General features: G+C 30.4%; 2 protein-coding genes across 7 annotated transcripts in view; one reads left to right on the top strand and one right to left on the bottom strand.

Moving 5' to 3' along the window:
- Positions 1-22534, bottom strand: part of alpha-Man-IIa (alpha-mannosidase 2) — an 84080-nt gene extending 61546 nt beyond the window's left edge. Inside the window, exons 1-2 of one of the 4 annotated variants that reach the window (XM_043046189.3) lie at positions 22438-22534; positions 3109-3336 (exon numbers count right to left, since the gene is read on the bottom strand). In XM_043046189.3, the coding sequence (XP_042902123.1) occupies positions 3109-3270 (162 nt within the window). In that variant the 5' untranslated portion in view covers positions 3271-3336; positions 22438-22534. Of the gene's footprint in view, positions 1-3108; positions 3337-7719; positions 8093-19150; positions 19271-22437 lie in introns of those variants that run through there. The other 3 variants (XM_016073131.4, XM_071188374.2, XM_016073129.4) reach the window with 3 other exon arrangements.
- A 309-nt stretch (positions 22535-22843) lies between these two features.
- LOC107455527 (testis-expressed protein 9) overlaps positions 22844-27558 on the top strand; it is an 83466-nt gene continuing 78751 nt past the window's right edge. Inside the window, exons 1-2 of one of the 3 annotated variants that reach the window (XM_087156165.1) lie at positions 22844-22963; positions 25161-25376. The gene's annotated coding sequence lies outside the window, so the exon portion shown is untranslated. Of the gene's footprint in view, positions 23091-25160; positions 25377-27558 lie in introns of those variants that run through there. The other 2 variants (XM_016073127.4, XM_071188375.2) reach the window with 2 other exon arrangements.

The following is a 27558-nucleotide window of genomic DNA, read 5'->3' as shown; positions in this document are numbered from 1 at the left end:
TGATTGAAAGTTACCAGTTGTATGAGTTTTTTCTAGAGTATATAAAACAATAAACAAACACTTACCTTTTAGTAAAATATTTTGTAATTATTTATTGATGAAATAGAATTACGGACACTAAAAAATTATGAGGCACTAAATAACTTCTTTCTCATTTATAACATCTCAATAATGTCAACAACATTTAATTCTTTGATTCTTGTTTAAACAAGTCTCAGCTCGCCATAGCTTCAATTTTTCGCTTTCAATTTTTTCGAGGGCAAATCAAAAGGACAAATTTGAACTTAAAAAACATTGATAAATATTATGATACATAAACTATAATAATACTTATAAATAATAACTAAAATAAGTAATAAATAAATCTGTAAAAAATTATGTAAAAAAAAAATTATTTTATTAATATATATTTGAAATTGATTTTTTTTAAAAAAAATCATTGTTTTTCTTAATTTTTTTAAATTTATTTTCAAAGAATTTTTTTAAGGGGGCCCCAGGCCATGGCCCAGTCTGGCCCAATGGGTAATCCGGCACTGGTAAAAGGAGAAATAGTTTTGGAAACATCATCTCTGGAATACAAACAACATTTATGAACTTTCAATGTTGTGATTTTAATTACTATACAATTTGAATATTGAATCAAAAATCAAATATTTAACAAAAAGACAGTAAAATCAAATATTAATATATAATTAGTTCTTGAAAAAGCTTTTTCTTAAAATTAAAATTTGTTATTAAAAGATAAAATGTAATTGAGAAAATTAGTATTAATGAAACAACTGCAACGATTTGTCGACAAACATTGCTGTTAGGGATTCTATGAAAATTTGTGAACGGTTGGCTTTACTGAGAAAAAATTATTCACAGATTTCTTTGGATGGGAGTAATTTTTTTTTTTTTTAAATTGAAGAAAAAATATCCAACTTTTCTTCAAAATTTGCTGATATTTCCAGCATAAAGACATTCCCTGATAATTCCAGGTTTTCAAGGTGGGTGGTCACCCTGTATGTATATATATATATATATATATATATAATAAATACAAGAAAACGCGAAGAAAGTTAAGAAAAACAATAAGTTTCATTTATTGCGCTTAAGCTGCAAGTAAACAGAACTCATTAGATAAGTTCAAAATGAAGAATAAAACAAAGAAAAATTATAGACATATGAAAAAAAAGGGGGGGGGGAATAATAAGTAACAAAATAACAAACAACAGTTTATAAAAAAATAAAAAAATGAAAGGTTAATTAAAAAACCGGAAAAAAAGATATAATCTTTTTTTCAGCCCACACGATTATATCCGCAAAACAGAGTGCTTTCTGATATTGTATCAATAAATCAAAGCAAAATATATTAATACAATAGTGTGAGGAGCATTCTAAAAAATTTTTATAAAAATAACAACAAATAAAATAGATCACAAAAAGTAAAAATAACATGTAAAAACAGATAATAAAATAAAAAAAAATAAAAAACATTAAAAAGGGGGGACTATAAAGCGAGAAGCAAAATCAGATCAACTTACATGGACGGATATTTTTCAAGAATGATTTAAAAATGTTTTCGCTGAAAGATTGCCAGATTACAAAATATGAAAACAAAAGTGCAAATTGAGTGTAACAAGAGGGTTTTAAAGTGTGATTCTTACTGCACTGCTGAAGTGATTTGTTATTCTGAGTTTTGATTTGTTAGTTACCAAGGATGGCCCGAAATGGATGTGCGCAAGGTAATATTATACTGGATAATTTTAAAAATTGATCATAAATAGTTTTAGAAGATAGATGTTTATTTAAGAAAAATATGAAATAGAAAAGAGAAACATAAATTGCTTATTTTGCAAAAAATTTTAACCGCAGATAATAGATAATTTTAACACGGATTTGCCCAAAATGGATTTGCACATGGAAAAATTAACAAAGAAAAAATTTTAGTAGATAATTTTAGCCACGGATTTGCCCGAAAAGGATTTGCACATGGAAAATTGTATAAATTAATAAAGAAATATTTAGCAAACAATTTTATCCATGGATTTGCCCGAAATGGATTTGCACATGGAAAAACTGTATAGATTAACAAAGGAAATTATTTAGTAAAGGCATTTTTAGTAAATAATTTTAACCACGGATTTGCCCGAAATGGATTTATTGTTTTGCGGATATAATCGTGTGGGCTGAAGAAAAGATTATATCTTTTTTTCCGGTTTTTTAATTAACCTTTCATTTTTTTTTATAAACTGTTGCTTATTTTTTTACTTATTATCCCCCCCCCTTTTTTTTTCATATGTCTATAATTTTTCTTTGTTTTATTCTTCATTTTGAACTTATATATATATATATATACACATATATATAGACCAAGGAAGAAAAATATTTTATATCCATAAAAGCTGAATCGGAGAAAAGAAACTTTTTGCACAAGGAAAGGATTGGCTTTTCCATAGTTATACCCCATCTTTGCTGTGTAACCAACTGCTTACATTATTGATTTGTCAAAATGTAGTAATCCTCAAAATGCAAGCCGTGGTGTCTTAGAGTATGGAACGCTTGTTTCTCAATGAAGTGACTTTGGTTTGAATTCCAGGTCGATATGAATTCCACACCCGTCTCGCACTGACAACAGTGCTAACATAAAATATCCTCAGTAGTAGATGGATTATAGGTCAGAGTCCCCTTGCTATCAGGCTAATCGTGGGAGGTTTTCGTGATTTTCTCTTCATGTAATGCAAATGGGGATAAGTTCTATCAAAAAGTCCCCCATGAAGGTAAATGTCTCCCAATAGTTGATCCAAGAGTTCCCTTATCTTCTGGATTAGATTCAAAATTACAAGGCCAGAGATGAACAGTGGTAGTCATTAATTAAAAATTGGGTATGTACAACAACGGTTATAAATAAATCCTTAAAATGCAACAGATGGCATTCCAAACAACATTTTCTTGAAAAATGGACATTAACTATTCTTCCCCCTTGGTCTCCATACATACACACATTATTTATTTATTTATTTATATATATATATAATTGAGATTATAGTGAAATAAAACTAAAAATTGAAATTTATTTAAAAAGGAAATGCACCTAAAGAAAGAGAAATAGTAGTAAAAACCTACGTTTTCATCTGCATCAGCAATTTCTTCTGTACACAACTGACAGTCAGAATAGGATACTTTCACGAAGCTGCGATTAGCTTTCTGAGATGCTGTCTCAAGTGCCAAACCATTTGAATCTACTTTAATTACATGACGAACAGTATCTTTCACTTGTGATAACATCAGTCTATTTCTTTGCAGTTCTTTTTCTAAGTTTTCTAATCTTTTTTCTAAAAGAGATAGCTCACCCTAGAAAGAAAAAATTACAACTGAATTACCCTAAAATTGCAACTTAATTAACAGTAAATCAAGAAAGTGCATATTATGTATCAAAATTAGATGCAGTGAAAATTTTTGTTGCAGGGTTCCCACAGTCTGGAATTTTTTTTTTTTTTTTTTTGGTAGCAAAAGTGAGATATAGCTAGATGTTTTAAGCTCTCTCTCTAGCAATATTTAATTTAAAAGAAATATATATGGGTGCAAACAATAACTCAGGTATAATTTCATAATTCACAAATAAAAGATAAATTAAGGCATTTTACAGTAGTCTTGAAAATTCTTAGTTACAACTCATTTTTTCTAGGTCATAGAAAACCTGTAGTTGAGATTTGAAGAAGTTACTGAACTTACTAGTGCTGCCATGTTAAAAGAAAAACTAAATCAAGATAACAGCCTTTATAAATAGATCACATCTCATTCTAGTTTTTATTAAAAATTATAACATTTGATAGTTTTTATACTGAATTTTAATACAATAGACACCATTTAATTATAACGCTAACACTCAAAAAGAAGGTTTGTGATTTGCTGATAAGGGAAAGTGGGATATAATGAGAAATGCTTCTACATAACAACCTATGCGAGAAATTTCAGCAACGATAGTGAACACATCATGGCATGTGACAAAAGCTGTTTCAATAAGAATGTATCTAAAATAGATGGCAAGAAAAAAAATGTCAAACACCAAGTGCAGATGCACCTGACGAATCAGTTCCACATTCACAATGTTATCATATTTTTAAAATAAAATGATTTTTTTTACATATCTAAGTACAGTAAAAATAAAGAATATACCCATAACAGTACCTACTCATGGCAAGGGGCAACGGCCTGTTCCTTTAAACTATTGTTAAAAAAATATATTGGCATGGCTGCATTTAGATACAAGTTGTACCCCTTAAATTTGTTACATTTCGTGATTTATCTTTTAGTTTCTCTCATATCACTAGTTGTCCCCAAAGCTTTGTGGAAATTTTGGCACTCTATACTGATATGGAAATTTTCTTACAAACTGGGCTGGTATTAAGACATAGTGACTTAAGCAATATTTCTATGGGTAAAAAAATAAATAACCCTTATGCAACAACTTTTTGTGGACCAGAGAAGCCATGGAGGATAATGCTCCAAAATTTGGTCCCCAACATTGTTGCATGTGCCATATTTACTTTTCAAACAAGCTGATACCACTTTGTTCAAGTCTTAATGATGGCAGCTCAGGACCTTAACCACTGTAGCTCATGTTAAAATGCTTAAGCTTTGAAAAAAAATTTATAATGCATAGTTTAGCATTTAGAAGTGATCAATAAAAATTTATTATAAAATTCAATAAAATTTCTTATTTAAAGCAAATAAAATTGTTTAAAAAGTTCTTGTTCAACTTTTTAAAGAACCTAAAGCAGCGGTTTCCAATTTTTTTCACCTATAGACCTCAAAATGATCACCTTTCTTTGTGCGACACCTAACTTCACAAATTAAATTCATTAGCAATTGTGAATACATTAACCAATTGTACTACAGTAGGGAACCGATTATCCGGAAAGGTCGGGACCATCGCTATTCCGGATAACTGATTATTCCGGTTTTCTGAATCGCTACAAAAAGCCGTTTTTTTATTGTTAAACCCAACTAAAAAAAAAAAAATTGGAAATAATCTTAAAAAGAAGATAAAACGATGAAGTAATACACTAACGATTCTTTTCAAAATGATGGTAAGGTAAACATCTTTAAAAAAAGAAAGAAAAATCGTAAAATCTTATGAGGAAAAAAAATTTTTTTTTTAAAAAATGGCAAGAACATTTATCGAATTTCGTTCCGGTTTTTTGGTTTTCCGGTTTTCTGATTTCCGGTTAACGGGTTCTGTACTGTATTAATTATTTTTTTTTCCAATGACAGGCACTGAATTTGAATCTTTGCCCATGAAGATGCCAGAATTATGTACTATTAATTATATTGAATGGACAATTGTTTTGAAAATATTTAATCAGAAGAAAGATATTTTTTGTTTTACGAATAATAATTCTAAAATTAGACTTTACATCAGACAACTGAGTTTGTAAGGCTGAAACAACATCTAGTATAGTTTTGAATTATTTTTAGAATTTGCATAAGCTTAAAATAAATAAAACAAGCTGAATTCTTGTTTTTGTAAATTGGAAGGGAAAAACAAATGTTACGCACATTGATAATGGTTATCAGGAAAATTAATTTCTATATTAATGAATATAGTTATTTTACTTTGAATTGAGAAGTTCGATGAAAAATAATTACATTTTCTTACAAATGGGTCTCTTTTTCATAACTTACTCTATGTAAAATTATTAGAATAATTATACATATTTTTAAATCTTGCTATTTTTTTCTCACTGACATTTCACTCACATAATTTCTCAAAAATAGCCAAAATATTAATTAAATAATGGAATATTGATTAGTTATGATTGAAATACCAAGTTTAAGAACCATAACCTCATTATGCAAGTGTTTCTTTATTTGATGTTAAATATGAGCTTGCATATACAGGGTATCTACTACATTTCAGATTTTCAAATTCATGACTTTCTAAGACTAATTACATGAATATTTCATGACCTTACGAAGTTACTATTTTCCCCGACAAAAACACAACAATGAATTTGAAAAAGCATTATAATAACATTAATTAAAATGATAGGTATAACCAAAACTGTTATACAGTAGGGAACCGATTATCCGGAATGATCGGGACCATCGCTATTCCGGATAATTTATTTTTCCGGCTTTTTGCATCGCTACAAAAAGCCGTTTTTTTAATTGTTAAACCAAACTGAAAAAAAAAAAACATTTGGATATAATCTTAAAGAAGAAAAAACGATGAAGTAATACACTAATGATTATTTCCAAAATGATGGTAAGGTAAACATCTTTCAAAAAAGAAAGGAAAATCCTAAAATCTTATGAGGAAGAAAAATTTTTTTTTTAAAAATGGCGGGAAAATTTATCGAATTTCGTTCCGGTTTTTTGGTTTTCCGGTATTCTGATTTCCGGATAACGGGTCCTGTACTGTACTCTGCATCTTCCTATTTATAGATTTTAAATTTAAAAATCAGAGTAAAGAAAGAGTTGAAGCAAAGAAATAGCTGAAAAAAACACAAAAGCAAATAATTTTTTTTCTGCAGAATTATATTCTAAAGATATTTTCTTGTTCATCGAAAAGGAAAAAAAGAAAAAAATATTTAAATTGATAAAATAAAAAATTATAACAAAAATTCTGGAATCACAGAAGTTTAAAAGACAATTCACTCTAGAAATGATGTATTTTCTTTCACTTTTTGAAAGAACACCATAATTTTTAAAGAACATGATAAAAACACTTCATATTTTAATAAAATATGACTGTGAGTGGGGATTTTGTTACAAATTCAGATATTCAGTACACCATGAAATGGGGGGAGGTAAATTCCATTTTAAAAATTAGATTCCTTGGCGACCTAAATTCATGACTTTCAATGATTTTTTTTAAAAAAAGGTAAAATCATAATATTTCATGACAAATTTTGTGCAATGCTAAAATTCATGACTTTCCAGGTGCATATATGACAAATCCTGATACCCTGCATATATGACAAAACCTGATTACATATATAAGAATGCATAGAATGACTATAGCAATTTTATACTGTGGAAAGTAGAATATTCTTGTGGATTATGCTTCTTTTTAAAAAGATATGTGATGCTTAAGTTAAGTCATATTTTTTCCTTGCTTAATAAAAGTTCTTTGCAAGTTCACAGATGAGTTTTTCATTATGCTTGCTTAGCATTTTCCACTATGCACTCAACTATTCTAGCAAAATTTATAATAAAAGGATGCTATATACCGTTCTTTAACTTTTTAAAAAGTAAGCCAATCTAAATTGATCCTACATTATTAATTATATGCAAGTTTATGAGAAGTAAATTATTGAAATTACAATTATTTTCCAATAAGTTTTAAATACGTATAATTTCCAAAAATGTCTTATTTCATGAGTAGTGTAACTTTTTATGAACACAAAGTTTAATCACAGATAAACTTTAACAATTGGGAATATCAAACAAAATAACTATGAAAGAGGCTGTCAATTTTAAATTCTTGGCTCTCATTTTATAAAAAGTATTATGTTTTTATGACAGCGTGAAATGTAAACACACATCAAAAAATTTTGGAGTATTGCAATCTACAATACGTATGGTTTTATACAAGGAGCAAAAAGAGATAATATATTACAGTGGATAACATTAGAAAAAGATAATGTTTCAATGGGCAATATGCAAGAAGGGGAGACAATTTTTGTGATTAATTTTTCACTTTTTAAAAGCTACAGTAAATTTCGGCACCTTGTTTACATCAGAGGGTGAAGGAGAACTTGGTTTATCAGGAAAATTACTTGACATAATTCGAAAAAGAATATACAATATTAAAAGAACAACAATTGCTCGTAGAGAACTTATCAAAATAGTTGATCTGCGACATTGAAAGACAGAGGTTCCGAGTCGAAATCTAAACATCACGATGATAAACAAAAATAATTGGGAAGACAAAATTGACAGCACACAACAACTACTCTACTATGATATGAATATAGTGATTTCAAAACTATTCATAATGTAAACAAATTCATGTTCGTGCCAAACGTGACGTTTCATAGGAAATCCGAAAGGTAGTGACGTACCGGATAAACGAAAATATATAAGTTGGCAACAGTAATTTAAGAGGTAAATGCTAGGTGAAAGGCGCAAAAATACCGTATCACTTCCCAAATTGAATTTCTTGAATGTACAGGATCGTTTCCACTGACGCAGTTTCTACTGATTTTGCGCGTTCTTGTAAAAGGGGAATTAAGATAACGAGTTGTGATAAGATCACTGACAGACCCAATAAACAGAACTGATCCCGAGTCCCAATTATAACTGTCTTCTCTCACTTCTGGTTCTGGACAATTCCATGTTATATTTATATAAAATAAGCTGTTTTCAGCCAAAAAAAGGTCCTCCGCATGATAGGGCCATGCACTACCACCCATTAATAAACGATATCTGAACCAACTGAACCCTTAAAAATGTAAAAAGGAGTTACATGAACTCATCTCTATACTTAAGGCAAAAACGGTGCTTATTTCTAAGACAAGGGGACCAGACATACTATTCCAGACCCGAACAGGGAAAAAAAAAATGTAAAGAATCATTGATACTTTCAGTATTAAATTACCAAGACTAGGGACACGCGACATTCCCTCCAATGTCCGAAAAAAAATCGATCATTATGGAAGAGAAAATTTCATGGTCTGGAGGTATCACGCAGGAGAGTCAAGCGACCCCCTCCCATCTCTTTAAAAGTGGCTCTGTTATTGGTGTGTCTAAAGCGATGTGTTTTCGTAGTCCAATGTTTTTTCCTTTTCTTCAGAGGTCAATTTGATTCCGATTTCACTTCATTGGATAATAGTACGGATAATACCACATAGACCACAAATCATGCACAGCATTTTCTGGAATGTGAAGATATTCGCCGGAAAGATTGGCCACCTAGATCTCCAGACCTGAATCTGATAGAGACATTTAAGACTATCTTGGTAACCAAATAGCTGCTTTAAGTCCTTCTCGACTGTCGCTACATGAAAATAAATAAGATTTTCTCCGTGCCTAATCTTTGTGGCCGAATGGTGGCATCGAACACTTTTCCACCTAAAACTGTGTTGTACTCTACTTTCTGAGATTGAATTTTTCTGGGAAGTTTTCTTTCTTTGTTGTAAATCATAGTTGTGTTTAAATTTTTCCAAATTTCCATGGGGAATCGATGAAGAATCGTTAAGTGCTCATTTCCTTCAAATTTCTTGTTTCATTGTTCTATCGTTTTGAAGTCAAACACGAAAAAACTGCTGCACCTTAATTTTTGGAGGGCAGTGTTTGTGCAGTACCGTAACTGTAGGATTCAATGGTGTTCAAGGATCTCCGTATTATTTCTTTAGATTTTGAGGGAGGTTCTCGCTAAAGAAGATTATTGAGAGAAAAAATGTGCTTTGACACTAGATTAATAAGAGCATTTTATAGTTTTTCAAATACATAAGTGTTTTCACTACAGCGCGAGAACGCGAGAATCTCGCATATTTTTTTAAATTCTCGCATTAAAAAATGATTACCGCGAGAAATTCGCGCAATCTATAAAAAAATTTCAAAATTAGCGAATTTCTCGCATTTTGAAAAAAATTTCTCTTTTGCGCCATTTAGAATAAAATCCGTTTCACTTTTCTTCCTGAATCTTTTATTATTTTCAACATCTGCCCCATTATCCCTGTTTATTATTTTCAACATCTGCCCATTCCCTATTTACCAGTATTGTTCAGAACCTTTAAGAACAACAGAACACCATCCTTCAGAACCATGGAACCTCTTTCAGAACGCATTTCTCTGCAACCACGTGTTTACCGTAGGTAAGGTTTCTTCATGTAAGACGTTAAGATGGACAAATACCTTGTAAAGCCAATATCTTCTACTCCGAAACGGACAAATGAAAATGAAACAAATGTGGGTAGAAGCGATCAAAACGAAACAAATACGCATTTGAGCAACCTAATGAGAATAGCTGATGAAAAAGTAGATGTAGAACATTTTCCATAGGATGATGCAGCAAAAATATTCAATGCTTTAAAAATTAGAAGATGTTAAAAATGCATCATAATTAAAGAAATTTTTTTTTTTTTCAAGTCTCTTTACGTTTTTTTTTTTTTTAAATTTTTGAAATCTCACTTAACTTTTTGAAATCTCACCCTGTTTTTGAGAAAGGGTGAGAAATTCTCACCCATTTTTTTTCTGAGATGAAAACACTGAATTATTTTGATCCGATAATTGGTTTTTCTGTTGTAGTTTTCATAGGTCAAAGATACCACTTCAAAAATATAGAAAAATTAGAGCTAAAAATTAATTAATCAGAAAAATCGAACTTTTAAACACGTTAATTTGGTTAAAGTATTTTTTTCAACTGTTAAAGCGTTTGACACTCAGAATAACCTTTATCTCCTCAATTTACCTTATTAATTAATTGTACGATTGTGAACTCAAAGCAATTTTTGTTTCTTAAATAGTAATTAATATAAAGGTTTGATAAATTTATTTTTGACAAAAAAAAAATCCATTAGTGCGAAGATTATCGAGCACCCTGTACATTTGAGGATGTGTAGAGTATGGTTTGGAAATTTCCCTAAAAATTTATAGGCTATAATGATTTAGATACATGGCAGCAATACAAAAAAAAATTTTTTTAGTATGCATTGTATAAATTTTTAAATTTTGTGCTCGAAAAGTTAACTTCATATAGTTTTATACAGATAATTAAGTGATCACCAGATATTTTGTTTCAAGCTGGTTTTGGTAGTAGCAAGAATATTTAATTTATTTTTATTTCTTATATAGTAATAAAGCGGAATATATTTTAATAAAAACAGAAATCTTTTAAGCATGATAATTTATATATCCATAGAAATTTAATAAGTCTGTTTTTATATCGAAAATCTAAAAGTGATAAGATACAAAGCATTATTCAATTTGTGTAAAAGTGTTTAACGTTTGTTTTCACGGCAGGCCGAACAATAGTAAGAACATCTGCAAATGATAGAAATACAAACTAATTTAACAAAAGCTGATTCTTATTGTGTTTCAGATAAAATAGAATAAGGCAGATGGCAAGGAAATGAGCGAAACACTTGTTCAACATTCTCAAATTGATAAAACAGATAATAAATATCTTTCTTCCTTTTTTTTTTTTTAAAGATCTTTTATTTACTTTGTATATTTTTCCCTCGAACTAATTTTATGATAATATTTCATTTGTGATTATTGCTAGATAATTTATAAATAACAATACATTATGTTTCCGTTGTAATTTTTAATGTTAAATTAAATCAATTTAATTACGTATACTTAGCCATGCAATTTTTAAACTTTTATAGTTTTATTTGCATCTCAATTATTCTATGGTCAGACTCGTTGCCAGGGTGGGTGGGAGAGGGAAGCAGATGAGACCGAGCCCAATCTAGGTGAGGCATTTGTCCCCTCGAAGATTTAAAAAAAAATTACATAAAATAATGATTTATGCCAGTTAATAAATTATTTATTCTAATTCATACCTTTATTTCTACTTATATTTACTAACAAACGATTATAGAAGATATATACCAAATTTAAGCTAAAAAATTAAAAAAATGTAAAATGCAACCGATCAGCCTCATTCAGGATTGAGTGTTCCTCCTGCTGAAGTCCCAATTCATAATTATTTTTCGTTCTAATTTTTTTAATATATTAACAGTTAAACAGTAATATAAAGTTAAGTATTAAAAAAATCTTTTAATTAATTGCATCGTCAAAAAATAAAAAGTAAATATAATTTATTTTTAAACTTTATTACTGGTTATACTAATTATATTTATCAGAGGTCAAAATTATTTCTTCGCTTTTTCCATAATTTTTATGTTTTCTTTTTTCCTCTTTTCATACTTAGACCGCCAAGTATTTTGAAATTATATTATACTCTTAGCGAATACAGAAAAGTCTCAAAACGAAAGTATGAAACAATGGAAGGTAACCCACATATTTTTTCAAATTTTTATAAGCAATTAAAAAAAAAACATTTGGCCGATTTTAGCTAAGAAAAAATTACACAGGGTGTCCAAAAAGGGAGGAATTAGCCAAATATCATTAGAAATTCGTATTGAATCAAAATTTTAATAATATAACATAAGGCATTTTAAAAGAGACATTCAATGATATCAAGTTGGCTCATCCAACTAACTATTTAGGGGTAGTATTGCGAAAGCTGTAAAAAAAAAAAAAAAAAAAAAAAAAAAAAAAAAAAAAAAACATGGTTTAAGCCAGGGAATAAACAGAGCTCTTTCAAGGTGAGAATTTTGAAAGTTTCTAACACATGGTGAGTTTGATTGGTTCTATCACTTTGTTTTTCTTCCATAAAAATTTTATATTTGTTAGGGATTTTTTAAATTGAATGTTTACATTTTAAACATTTTATATTAGTGTAACATAATATATTTAGGAGTTTAAGATTTATAAAAACATTTGTTTTTTTTCTCTCCAAATTATACGTGTTTTTGTGCAAATAAATGCATTTAAACAAGAACAAGAAAAGAAAAGTAAATCCTATAATAAATTCAATTTTATCAAAATTAATGTCCGAATTCTAAAATTACGCTAACTAGTAAAACTAACTAGTAAATAAAAACAGTTATGAGTTTTAGAGTACTTTACTTTCAGTATCTTTCTATTTTCTTTTCAAAATCAATTATGATAAATATGAAACAAAAGTTTTTCATCTTTATTAATTATTCGAAATTACCCAAGATTTCTAATTTTCCCAAAACTTTAAGTTGATTTCTATAATCTATATTCCTGGATTTATTCCCTTAATGTTTAATTTCCTGATTTTCTGCAACTCTACCTGGGGGGGGGGGCAACATTAAAATCTTAAATCAGAATCCCCCATTTTTTTAATGCAGTTTCAGATTTATCATTAAAAAAATACCCCGATTTAACTTGCAGTCTTCAGCATTATCGCAATAAATGAAACTGAGGCAAACATTGTTTAAAATTGCGAGTTTTTTCGGATAGTTTATTTTTGGAGTCATTAGATTTATTGAAATATCTAATATGATTACATTTATTTTTTCGATCTAATTTTTGTTATATAGTCTGATTTTTACTTAAATTGATATAAAGTAGGCTGAATATTATAATAATACTTATATAAAGTAGGCTAACACTTTAAAAAACAAATAAGAAAAGAGAGGTAAAGTGCGGAAAACAAAAAACAGACCACCCAAAATAACTTTTGATCTAATCATCGGATCTTCACATTCTAGGACTCAAACTTCATGATTAGAAGGGGTGACCTCAAATATGCAAATTAATTAGCCCAGACAATATTTTAAATTACCGAATAAGACGCAAAAATGTATTTTCAAATCGCTTATGAAATCGGTCTAATTGTTCATGAGAATGTGACTTTTGAAAATACGACTTTTCGAAATTTGATTTCTCAGAAACTATTTGACTGATTTTACTCAAATTTTGTATTTTACCATATAAAATTGCATTCATTAAAAATGTTGTATACCTTAAAACTTAAAATATTTTCGACTATTATTAAATAAAATATTAGTAAATTAGAAATATTTGCTAAAAGTTAAATTTTGCTTGAAATTATCTTTACATAAACGAATTTTATAATTGTGTGCAAAATATTTTCACAATTCGCCTAAAAAACTCTCGAGATATTTTAAAATACGCAAAAAGTAAGATTAACATTAAGGGTGTCTAACTTTGAATCGTTCTTCCGACCAAACTATTGAAACCATATTTCCCAGATTGCGGCTATACCTTACATTTCGAGGGTCAAAAATCCTAATCAGTCAACAAAAAAAGAGGGGGGGGGGATAAATTTATTCAGAGAAAGCGCGTTTTTGTCTGCATTCGTAGCTTAAAATATCGTTTGCACTAATTAGCATAATTGAGGTCACACCCTCTAGCCATTAAGCTTGAGTCCCCTAGAACGTGAAGATCCGACCACTAGATCAAATTACTTAGGGTGGTCCGTTTATTTATTAATTTTTCTTGCGCACTGTACACATGTGTTCTGCAATCATCCTATCATTTTCCTCATGAAAATACTTTTAGAATCATTTTCAAAAATAAAATCAAATAACATGGTCATTAGGGATCGTAAATTAATATCTAAGCGAAATATCTATATAGTATTCGCATTTGCGTTACATGAAGGGGAAAACCACGAAAACCTCCCATTTTCAGGCCGACGGCGTAGGGATTTTAGCCCATGATTCATCAACCACTGAGGATATTTTTTTGACAGCACTATGCAAGCTGAGAGGATAATTTGAATCACTGGGATTCAAATGTGGCTCATATCATTGAGAGGCGAGCTCTTTATCCCCCATCATAACTCTGCAAAATCACATTTTTTTTTATTTTATAACCGTCGTTGAACAGCCGACATAATTTTGAGTTTACGACTTCCAATGTTCAACTCCTTAGCCTTGAAATTTTGATTCTTACCTAGAAGACAAGGGAACTCCTAGAGTATTGGGAGAAATTTGTTTTCGTAAAGGATCTTTTGATGGAACTAACCCACATTTGCGTTATATATGGAAAGGAAAACCTCCCACTGTTAGCCTGACGGCAAGGGGGGGTTGTAACCCTTAATTCAATGAAGATATTTTACGCCAGCACTGCAGTTGGTACGAGCCGGGTGCGAAATTCGAATAGAACTGCCATTGTTGGGATTCAAGCCCGGGCACCCCATTGGGGGACGAGTGCTCTATCCTCTGAGTTACCACGGCCCAAAAATCCGATTAATCAATAATGTATACTCTTTGTTAAAAAAAATATATCAAACTTGTGAATTATTGCGAGGTTTTGAAAACGTTCCTTAAAAATAACGCTAATATTTCAGGACTTTGGATTGAGATGCGAGAAGCGACTCGAAGAAAAAAAAAAGATCAAACTTTTGGTTTTCTTGGAATTATAAGCATTTTATTTTCTATCAAAAGAATGTTTTTCTTAAATTACAACCTATAGACCAAAGGGCAATGCCTCTTTATTTTCGTGCTTACATCCTTTTAAAAGAACAAAACTTCCCCCATCCCCTCACCTCAACCACACGTAGGATAAAAAGCCGTAGCACGAAAAATTTAATTAATTCCTCAAAGAAGAACATTGCATCACATAATGAAACACATCCTTCTGAGTCACGAAAATCCAAGTCAGGATAAAAAAGGAAGAAAAACACATTATGTGTTGAGCTTTGAAAGGAAAGGGAATTCCGGAAAAAAGGGAAAAATAAGCTGAAATATGAGCTTTCTAAGTGAAAGCCAAGACGCTTCCAAAAATATTTCAGCCTGCGAAACTAATCATTTTGAGCATTCTACACAGGTATTTCCGTGATGCAGAACAATGACCAGTATCACGCATCTACTTCAGGCGAGATCATCACGCAAATTAGAAGCTTTCTTTCATTTCCCGGAATTTACTTAAATTCTATTTCATTTTAGAAAAGTAACTGAACAATGAAATCTTTGTTTATTTATACATGACTAGGATTGCGAATGGATATTACACCACGTGGTACAATTATCAAGTTTCGAGCATAGTTATTGCCTTACTTATATTGCCTTCTGAGCTTCAACACTTTCATCGCGGCAAAAAGCGCGTTGCTAAACTTGAAACGAAACGCAAATTTCCTAAGAAATTGTTTATTTAACTTTAAAAATAATAATACATTGACATTTACAACAATTCTCCCTTTGTGTTTACAGGCATAAAAATAATAAAATTAAAATAATAATCTATACTAAATGTTGTTGATAAGTCGTTGGAACCGGTACTGTAATATTAAAAAACTTTGCGTAAAAGACGAGTTCTCTCGTCTCTGCAGCGAATATTTCTGGAAGACGAGTTATCTCGTCCTTCGAGATGAATGAGTCAAATAATGACATAAAATGCTCTTTTACTAAGAAATATATAGCTAAGAAAAAGCAAATTCTATAAATGCGGTAAAATATTTTTCTCGCGTATAATATTTTTAAAGTTAAAAATTGTTTATTTAACTGTAAAATATAATAATAAATTGCAACCAATAATAATTCTCACTTTGCGCTTACAGGCATAAAAATAATAAAATCAAAATAGTAATCCATAAATGTTGTTACTAAATCGCTGGCAACGCTACTTAAATATTAAAAAACCTTGCGTAGAGAAAGAGTTATCTCGTCTCTAGCACACAACAATTATTTTTGGAAGTCGAGTTATTTCGTCCTTCGAGATAAAAGAGTCAAATAATGGCATAAAATGTGCTTTTACTAAGAAATATATAGCTAAGAAGAACGCAAACTCTCCAAATGTGATAAAATATTTAAAAAAGATATTTAATTAAATCTTTTCTATTATTTGAATCAAATTGAGCAATGATATCTTTATTTATAAATGACTGGATTGATAATGGATATCACTCCACGTGATACAAGTATCAAGTTTCGAGTGCAGTTATAGTCTTGCTTACATATTCTCCCAAGATCAAAGCTGCAAATAATGGCAGAAAAAATTATTTTACTTAGAAAGGTATAGCCGAGATGGAATCAAGCTTTATAAATACGATAAAATGTTTCTTTCTTTTTTTTTTTTTTTTAAATAAAATTCAAGTGAACTTCAGTTTTTTTCCCTATAAAAAAGATAAATTTATATTTTTAGCATTTTTTGCATACTGTAAGATGTATTTATCGTGTATTTTTTTCAATTTCTGATTTGAAACAAAAACCACTTGAGATAAATAATTAGTTATTTATACGTCATAAAATTGCTTAAACGGTTATTTGAATCGAATTTTTTAACTTACTTATAATTTTTAATTGTAATTAAATGCTCCCAATTAACGAGAATAAATCAAATTATATTTTTACATAGAAAACACTGGGGAACAATTTTTTTTCCGCTGCATGAGATTTTTAAACAGATCTTAGATGCTTTCATATATCTGATTTCAAATCTGCAATCAGAAATTATCTCCAAGCTAAAATTTTTTTAAATGACATTTTTAATATTATCTTTGTTGCTATACATAACAGGATTCGTTATTCGTTATACAGCATAAATACTGCGACAAACTGCTTAGGAGAAATAGGATGCATAATCAGAAGTAAAACTGCATATAAACCCATGCTCGGAATTGTCGTCATATGCCACTAGGTGCATTTCCCTATTACGAGCTGTTTCTTCGTATGCTTCTGAACAGGTCATACTAAGGAAGCGTCCTTAGCCGCGTACGACGACATCTCCGTTCATGGGTTCCAACCCAGTTTAAATCCTGATGCTGGGTCTTAACTCAAAGTAAATGTAAGCATCAACGTGACCTATTGATATAAAAAAATGTTTTTAAACTTGTACATTTCGACAAAAAATAGACTTAATACATAATTTGAAGAAAGAAAAAAAAACTTAAGGAGCAAAACTAATTTCAAATTTGAAATACCTAAACCCGAATTAGACAAGAATAAGCATTTGTATAAATGCAACAAGAAATTTGTTCCCTAGTGTAATCGATCCCTAGTGTACAAAACTCAAGACTAAAAAAACTTTTCATTTTTTCCCCTTAACGACAGGCACTGAGTTATTAGTTCTTCACCTCGGAAGACGTCGGAACTGTTATTTATTTAACGTTACCCGGTAGGCACCTATGATCCTAGATCATGGAAGGGTACGGTATGAAACTGTTATTTACGTCACACTCAAGCTGCACAGTGGGCTATTGGCGACGGTCTGTGAAACATCTCTGATGATCCAGAGACAACATACATACGTCACATCCCGTTGGACATATTCACACACCATCCATTTATCCGCAGATCGTAATTTTGACTTGATCCCGAGCGATCGATCTCCGAACCAGTACCTCCAGAGGCTTTGATTTGTTATAGGAACTTGGAGGAGTTTGTGACTTAGACAAATTTAGCATGCACCAGATGCAATTTTGTACACCGGAAGTCTTCGGTCGGCGGGAATCGAACTCACGACCATTCAGTCATGGACCCAAAGCCCTATCAACCAGACTGTCCCTGCCACTTAGGTCATGAAGGCAAGCAACATTACTCACGCCACAATTCCACAGCTCCGTACTTGAGGCAGGCTATATTCACATATCACATAACAGAGGACAGTACACACAGAGAAATTGGGATTTGAACCCGCAACCCGCTCAAGCATTTGAACCCACTCACGTCTCAGAAGGTTAAGTCTAATACTTACGCGTTAAAAAGTTTAATTTCATATAAAAAAAAAATAGTTTTAATTTTAGGTTTATAGTTTTATTGGTTAATAGTTTTAATTTTAGATTTACATAATAAATTATAGAATAATTATAATTATAGAATCACTTAATTCTAATTATAATTATAAAGTCTATAATTTTAATAATAATTACAATAATAATTATAATTATAAATTATATAATAAATTATAACTTGACTTGCGATTATCCTGCTAACTGTTTTAGACAACTCGTTATTATAATTTCTTTCCAAAATATAATCAATATATATGTCCCCTCACCATAACTTTTAAAAATAGTAGTAAGAAGAAGCGATAGAACCGATTGATTTCCTTCATTGCTGATGAAATATTTTATAATTTACAATAAATCATAAAATAACCCTTTTCCTTAAAAAAAAAAAAAAATCTGTTTCAAGATTGGAAATAACTATTGTTAATCTTGGCTCTTTGAAGAAGGTAAGTCAGACTTAACAATTTTTTGTCTTGGTGAAATTTCAGTATTTTTCGAAAGCACATTTTCGAAAGCATTTCTCTCTTCGAAATCTGAACAGGTAAATTTATTTTTTATTTTTTTGAGGATTCTACACAAGTATTTTCGAGATGTAGAACAAGGACGCGCGACATCAAATTAGATTAGTATAAGTGAACAATGAAATTTTATTCATTGACTGGGATTGTCAATGGATAGATATTTCACCAGATGGTATAAATATCAAATTTTGAGCTTAATTATAATTCTACGTAACATTTTTTAAAGCTAAAGTTGAAAAGACTGTTTTTTGATTTCTTTCTTTTGATCAAAATCATGATTTTTTTTATTTATAGTATTTGGCACTTTAAATAATATTATCATTAACTATGTATGATGACTCATCTTCTTCCAAAAAGCATTATTACAAACAAGTAATGAAGTCTTTACTTATATCTATACATAAGCTTAATCCAAGTCATACATCAAATTTAGCTTTATATCAAGTTTTGAGCTTAAATATAATCTGACTTACTTAAAGCTTTGATTAATATTTGTAAAACTCAAGCATAAGAGAGTTTTTTTTCTTCGTTCTTTGCTTACGATCATTTTTATTAAAATTTACCGAATTTTACATTATCAAATGCGCCGGCCAGGTGACCGAGCGGTTAGCTCGCCTGACTGCGAAGCCATTGGCTGCGGATTCAAATCCCGCTCTGGGCATGGATGTTTCTCTCTCTCTGTGCTGTCCTCTGTTGTGTGTGTGTGATGTGTGAATTGTGGCCCACCCTATAAACGGGTTTGTGGCAGTGTGGCGTGGTAATGCTGCTCGCCTCCATGACTTTGGCTCACAGGTAACGCAAAATGAGTAACAATTCCGGCATCTTCATAGACAAAGATTCAAATTCCAAATTCAAAGGCAAAGATTCAAATTCCATAGGCAAAGATTCAATCCATTGGGAAAAAAGAAAAAAAACATTATCGAAAGCTTGGAGAATGTAATACAAAATTTTTAAAATAAAATTATCATTAACTGCGCATTTTTGATTCAACCAAGCTTGTTTTTTCAGAGCTTAGAGAAGTTTGCTGAATTTCGAACACACTTTTCTTAAAAACACATTTTTAATATATATTATTAATATATATATTTACGCGACTGAAACCGGTTTGCATTTATTTACATTCGTGTATCAATTGGTTAAATTAGAAGATATATGCGCTGGGCCCATGTCCGAGAGTTCGAACCCCGCCGGCCGAAGACTCCCCGTGTAGTAAATGATGACTGATGCAAGTTAAATCTGTCGAGGCGCAAAGTCCTCCATGTTCCCATAACAAATCAATACCTCTAGGGGTACTGAATTGGAGATCGATCGTTCTCTGATTCAGGTCAAAATTAAGATCTGTGGATGAATGAATGGATGGGTCAGCCCTATAAAACGGATGTGACGTATGGGTGTGGCAGAAGTCAAATTCTTGGCCATAGATGGAGCCACTGGAAAAACAAGAACAATCGCACCCCTCTGCCAAAAACAGGCGTACGAAAACAACAACAATAACAGAAGATATATCGCTGCTTCGAAACTAAAACGACACATATGCAGGCATTACACGTTTGCAGATGTGTCGTTTTAGTTTTGAACCAGCGATATAATATATATTCGACGATTGGATAAATTAGACGATGTATTATATAAATATAGAATATTTATTATTTAAGGTATTGTATTAGTAAATTATAATAATTAGACCAAATTAATAGACGCACCGTACTGTTTTAATTATTACAAGTTTTGCACAAGTTCATATGCAATACTTTATATTTAAACATACATGTAATGGGTTATTATTCAGGAGATTTTTACATGCTTCCTATTTGTATTAATTTTTAAGGCATTGCATTACAATGTTAACAAATAAATATACGAACTTAAACAAGCGTAAACCAGCTTCAGCTGCGTAAAAACAATAGTAGGGGAGAGTGGGGTCAATTGTAACATTTTTTACTTAACTATTTTTAGCTAACAAAAAATCCAATATATTATTAATATTAATTGACAGACGAGTAAAGTAGACTATCCTATATTAGAAAAAAAAATTAATACCTTATTTTAAATGTTATTATATCAGTTATTAACAATTTTCGACAGTCGAGCACTTGTTACAATTGTCCCCACTTACGGGGTCAATTGTAACAGTTCATAAATTCAACTAAAACATAGTTAATTATACATATTATCATAGTTGTGATATATTATTTTATTGATCAAAATAGTAGTGATATTTTAGAAGTAAAAATAATAATGAGCAGAGACCTAAAGGGTTAAACTTTTAACTTTAAGGGGTTAAAAATTTTAATTTATGCTGTGAAAGGTGACAAATAAAATAATGCACATGCAACATAATATAAATGATATAGGAAACTATTGGTGGTTCTTAAAGAGTTAAGTAATGGTTTGTAAACATAAGATTATTTATTTTCAGCTGTTACATTCGTCACTTTACTTATTGTTACAATCGTCCCCAAGACGCCATTTCAGCTTCATTTGTTAAAAAACAATGCTAGTTAATTAACAAAACTAATCTTTTTTTTTGGAAATGTTAATTAAGGTGTCCACTTACATATTCGGTTAATAATTTTTATTTGTTTAAACAAAATTACTTTGTTGCAATATAATATTCTAATACCAAAATAAGTACTTACGTAGCGTGAAAATATCTTTTGTGATGTAATTCTTTCAAAAGTACATAAAAATCGTTGCCAGCAGGGGTGTACAAGTAGATTTATTAAATACACCTTGTGCGCCACCTAGGAACCAAATCTAGAACCCGACACTCGAAATTTTTGCTCTGTTACAATCGTACCCTGTTACAATTGACCCCACTCTCCCCTACTGTATAGTATCACTTGATATAAAAAATTTCCTTGCTGCGAATTTCTCACTATAGCAAAATTTTTAGTGGGAAAGTTTAATAACATTCAAAATATTCTTTATCTAAAGAAGTAGTTGTCCTCCAGCAGCAAATTTTTCGAAAACTTATTATTTTGATTTTCTTGATTTTGAAGAAAATTGCAATTGACAGTCGGAATTTTTTGTGTAAATAATTCACTGTGTAATGTATATTTCTTCTATATCTTTCTACTTGCATTATTCATTCCATTCAGCGATAAGGCATAACAAAAGAGTTTTAAAAAAACGTAGGTAGGTACTTAATTTACGTCTCACTAGAGCTGCATAATGGGCTATTAGCGACAGTCTGGGAAGCATCTCTGGTGATGATTCGAAGGCATGCCATCGTAATTTTGATCCTCTGCGGAGGTCATGATCCCCCCCCCCCTACTTTGGACGACCTTCGTGCGTAGAAGAGCATTTTACGGTAGAACAGCTTAACAAGAGCTGATACCGTGCCCTCTCGGTCCCTCCGCAGGCTGATCAAAGTGGTCACCCACCCTCTTACTGACTGCAGCCATTGATACTTGATTTCAATGTTCAACTGGGAACCATGTTTTTGCGATAAATCTACTGAGGAACCTCATGTAAAGGTAACTAACTAATTTCAAACACTCCTCCATAATATGTATTTTTCATTTTTAGTTTAAAAGTCAAAATAATAAACTTTTGAGCTTACAAACCCAATTTTTCTTAAAATAACAGAGGCTTTTGTTAAATTATCTGCTTAAAAACAAGCGTAAGTTCTTAAATAACAGCATTTTTCTGTGAAGTAAACCGTTTTATAATGACAGTACTTACCTGTAAATTTAACAGATTATGTTTTACAGTGCAGGGACTACTTCCGAGGAGGTGGCTCAAGTTGGAAACCCAACAGTGACTGGTCAATTCTTATACTACTTCCCGTTCAAATCATCCACAGGGCTGAAGAAAAATATCCCTAGTGGTTAGAGTTGCAATGGTTGGAAAAAACCCGTTTTATTTCCGAGAATAAATCGAATTTGGGACCTCCTGGCCTACCGGTATCGTCCGCCAAACGCTGTGCAAAGCGTGGAGGTAGCGGGTTCAAATCCCGCTATTACCCTGGCTGTATCTTCGTGCTGTCCATCTTATTATACTATCTGTCCTTCTATTTGACAAAGGCTTATAAGCCTAAATTAAACACACAAGCCTGCAAGTGTATGTGATTCCAATAAACCCATAAATCGAATTTTTGGGAATGAAATTTTGAAAATTATTGCTTTTTATTTTCAAAAGTTGAAATTGGCATTCAAATCAATGCGTTCGAATTTTTCAGAGCAAGTAACCTTTTACTAGAAGCTTTTAGGTAATAAGTTGATTAACTTTTCGCAGACTTTTTAACTTTTTGATTAGTCTTAGATAGTATATTTTGAAAAATAACGCTTTGCTATATACCATTTTCTTCAAAGAAAAAATTTGCGTTAGCAATTTATGTAAGTATGAAATTTTATTAAACGTAATGTATATTTTCCGTTGATATTTTGTGAAAATTTTTGATCTCATGATAATTATAGTTAATAATTTTTTGTACAAATAAAGAGTTAAAATATTAAATTTAAAATTTACTTTTTAAACGCATTGCAAGAATATTAAGTGAAGTTAGTTATCTAGTATTAAGTTATCTTTTTTTTGTATTGCAGCTGTTATATTGCATACATTAATCACATAATTCACATCAAAAATAGGCCATTTGTTCAAAAGTCTTCATATTTCGCAAAATTCTTTGTTTGATCCCCAAAAATTTAAGATTTTACCAGTTTTTCAAAAACTGTGGGTCTGTGATTTAGACAGATTTTAGGTTAGATTCTTCTTATTGCCATCGAGATAACCATGGGAGGCATTTCGCACATCTTCTCATGCAACGCAAATGAGGTTTAGTTACACTTTAAAAATCCTCTATATAGGCGACTTAGTTCTCATACTTGATTCATTAACTCTCTAGCCGTCTAGGTTGGGTTTAAAAATGAACATTGTTATATTCTCGAAACCAATATAAAATGGCGATGAAAAGATAAAATAAATAAGATGAAGTCGTAAAATTATTTTTCAGGATTAAAAAAAAATCTATTGTAGTAATAAAACAAATTATGCAAGGAAATTAAAATAACAGAACATTTCATTTATTTCTTCAAATATTTTAGTCATTATCCATTTTATGAATGCTTAGAATGAACGAAGAAAGCATAATTTTGTCTCATCAAGAACTAGTACAAAGGTACTTTAAGATCCAGACAGATCTTGGGTTAGACTGATTCTACTTGCATCGAGCTAACCTTGAGAGTGTTTTCGCAGTTTTTTTTATTGAGATGTAAAGCGAATGCGGGTTAGCTACACTTGGGAGGGCTTTCGCGTTTTTCCTTCAGATGTAACGCAAATGTAGGTAAGTTACACTCTAAACATCCTCCATAAAGGCGACTATGTTCAAATGCTTAATTAACTTTTTAACTAACCTTTGTCTTCTAAGTTGGGTTTGAATTGAACATTTCCACGAAAACGATATGAATCGGCTGTTTAACGTCAATAAAATAAAATAGGCCGGGATAGCCTGTTTGGTTGGGCACTGGGCCCATGTCCAAGAGTTCGCGGGTTCTATCCTCGCCTATCCGAAGACTCTCCGTGTAGTAAATGGTGACTGATGCAAGTTAAATCAGTCGAGTCGCAAAGTCCTCCATGTTCCCATAACAAATCAATACCTCTGGGGGTACTGATCCAGAAGTTTCCTTGTCTTTCGGGTTGGTTCAGAATTACAAGGGTACTGAGTTGAACATTAGTAGTCGTAAATCTAAAATTGGGTCGGCTTTTCAACGAATGTTATAAAATAAAATTAAACATCATTATCAGGGCCGGGATAACTATATGAATCTGCTGTTTAACGCCAATAAAATAAAATAGGCCGGGATAGCCTCTCTGGTAGGGAACTGGGTCCATGTCCAAGAGGTCGTGGGTTCGATGTACGCTGGCAGAAGACTCTCCGTGTAGTAGATGTCGACCTATGCACGTTAAATCTGTCTGGTCACGTAGTCCTCCATGTTCCCATAACAATTCATATCTCTGGGGGTACTGATTCAGGAGTTACCTTGTCTTCTGAATTGGTTCAAAATTACAAGGGTACGGAATTGAACATTAGTAGTCGTAAATCCAAAATCGGGTCAGCTGTTCAACGACAGATAAAATAAAATAAAAACAAAAATAAATAAAAAAAGTTAGCAAAGCTTTAAAATTAGTTTTAGAATTAAAAAAAATCCTTATATTATAGTAATAAAATAAATTATGCAAGGAAATAAAAATAACAGAATGCTTTCTTCCAAATATTTGAGTCATTATCCATTTTCAGAATGTCTAGAAGGAAAAAAGAAAGCTTTAATTTTGTCTCATCAAGAATTAGTGTAATGGAAAGGGAGAGAATGTCATTACCCTAGGACAAAATTTTTTCAACCTATTCGTGATCTGAATGTACTATTGCTTTTTAATTATTGTGGTAACCAATTGTAGCTGTTATTTAGATTACGCTGACGGGACCTATTTCTACTTCCCCCCGTTTCGTGCAACTTAACATTGTTTGATTGCCATGCAAGCAGTTATACTTAAAAAAGAGGAAGTAACTAGTTCGTGAATTTCATGTTGATTTTTGAAGAAAGTTGAAGGAAAAATTCATTGCTCTAAGAATATCTCTGGCTGCTGGCAGGAATAGATGCCCCAGTTGGAATTTCTAACAGACAGTAAGTACCTTTATTTTAATTTATTACGATATAAATATGACTTTATTTTAGTAGGAAATTAAATCGTTTTGTTAATAGAAGTTTAATAGCCTCTATTGAATTCGTAATTAAGAAAAAAAAGAGCTTTTTATAAAAAAATGACTAGATTTAATATATTTACCGGACCTGATTAAGTCTATAGTGGACTCTTAATAAGTTTTTCTTTAAAAGTAATTTTACATCGCTGTAATTTGCAGGGATTGTTTATACTTAGATAGATAACACAAAAAATTGATATATAATTCATGCTATAGCATGAAAAGTTCAAAAAATTTTTCAAAAAAATTTTCAAAAAAGTTTAAATAAGCTCCTTGCGCTACATTTTTCCTTAAATTCAAAGATTATTTGTTAATTTTAGCTCTACTTACATTTCTCTTCAAATTGTAGTAAAAACAATTTATACATTTTTCTACTAATTTCCATACAAAATAGAAAAAGAAAGTTTCGGAGAAAAAAAAAATGAAAATCGTCCCTCTATGAACGTTTTGGACCATTGAAATGACTATAAAATGTACTGTGACACTCTATTTTGAAATTTTTTTATTGATCTAGAGAGTGTGTCAAAAAAGTTTCATAGAATAGTCATCAAAATTATAGCGCATGGAACTATTTCAAATTCCAGGTTGATGCAAAATTTTTGTTACACACAAAACACTGACAAGAACAAGATTTTGTAATAAAAAAGCAAAATAACACTAATATTGACAAATGATTTACAAATTTCTGTGATTTTTAATAATTAATATGCCTTTTTATACCATTTAATATAAAATAGTCAAAATTAGAAAATCGATTTTTTGAGTGATTTTCACGATTTTGGGTGTCCACTGCAGCAGTTTTTAAAAAGCAAAGAGGCTTGACAAATTCAATTTTGGTGTGTACATGAGAGATTGAAGAGCAAGAAGAAAAAAAAGAAATCTAAATATCTTTTTATCGAATGATTGGATTTCCACTATTTGATGCAATCAATGCTTCAAGGATATAATCTTAAATATGCTAATTTTGTGAAAAATTTATTTTTAAGTTACGTAAAAAGACGCAGAAATTTTTTTATTTATCCGGACACCTACGATTCTAGCTTCAAATCCCTAGTTTTACATTTCTAATCGCTCATAAATAAAATTATAAATAATAATAATAATTATATTTATGAACCCCTAAAATATGCGACAGAAGAACGTACGTTAATTGTAAATATTGATATATCGGTTACTTTTTCAACCTCTTGATGCAACAGCGTACAATATATTCGTCAACATTTGTTATAATTTTACCAAGTAAAAATATTTTGAGATTTTTTTTTCTGTTTATATGCCTTTACAAAGCGATTCTCTATTTAAAAATATAATTGTTTTTATTCTCGTTGGTCGGAATTTCAAAATATCATGGAAATTTATTAGGATAATAATGTTAGTAAAATTTTTAGCATTTAGTAGGACACATAAATATTATATTATGGCATATTTATGTGCCTTAATATAATATTTATGTTACGGCATATTTGTATGATATTATGCATTTTTCATGGTATATAATTATATATTGAGTTCGGTGGAATTTGTTTTATGACAAAACTGTGAAGAAATACTTAAAAGTATTCTACATTATGTAAAAAAAAGATAGCATATAAACGTCATAATTTTTATTCAGTAGTTTAAAGATAATAATTAAGTTTAATTATATAAATGGTTTCTTGCATTTATAATTTTAGTTTCTCCTAAGCAACATATTTCTAAAGATGAAAAATTCGTATTTTCTGTCATTATTTAAAATTTCGTTTTAAAGAGGTACCGTATGTATACCTTTTGGAGATAAAATTCTGAAATTTTTAATTTAGAAATTTTTTATTTAGATCTATGTGTGTATTATACACTAAAATATAGTATGAATACAAAAATATGAAGAAAAAAAATTTAAACAAACATGGGGAAAACTGATGAAGGACCAAAAATTTACCTTTTTTTATAATCACATAACTTTGATAATATTATTTTTTTATTATTCTACATACTCATAAAAATTCAACTTAGGGAATAAGCTTAGCATTTGACATAAAATATTTAATATTTAGGTATTTTAAAAGAAATATATGCCAAAAATTGAGATTAATTATTTTTATTTTTGCTGCAAAATATAAAACAAT

The sequence above is a fragment of the Parasteatoda tepidariorum genome, chromosome 12 (assembly GCF_982258835.1).
Source record: "Parasteatoda tepidariorum strain Cologne lab strain chromosome 12, Ptep-v5.0, whole genome shotgun sequence".
Classification (NCBI taxonomy): Eukaryota; Metazoa; Arthropoda; class Arachnida; order Araneae; family Theridiidae; genus Parasteatoda; species Parasteatoda tepidariorum.
The sequence above is the reverse complement of the archived record's forward strand: the minus strand, read 5'-3'. Positions and strand labels throughout refer to the sequence as shown.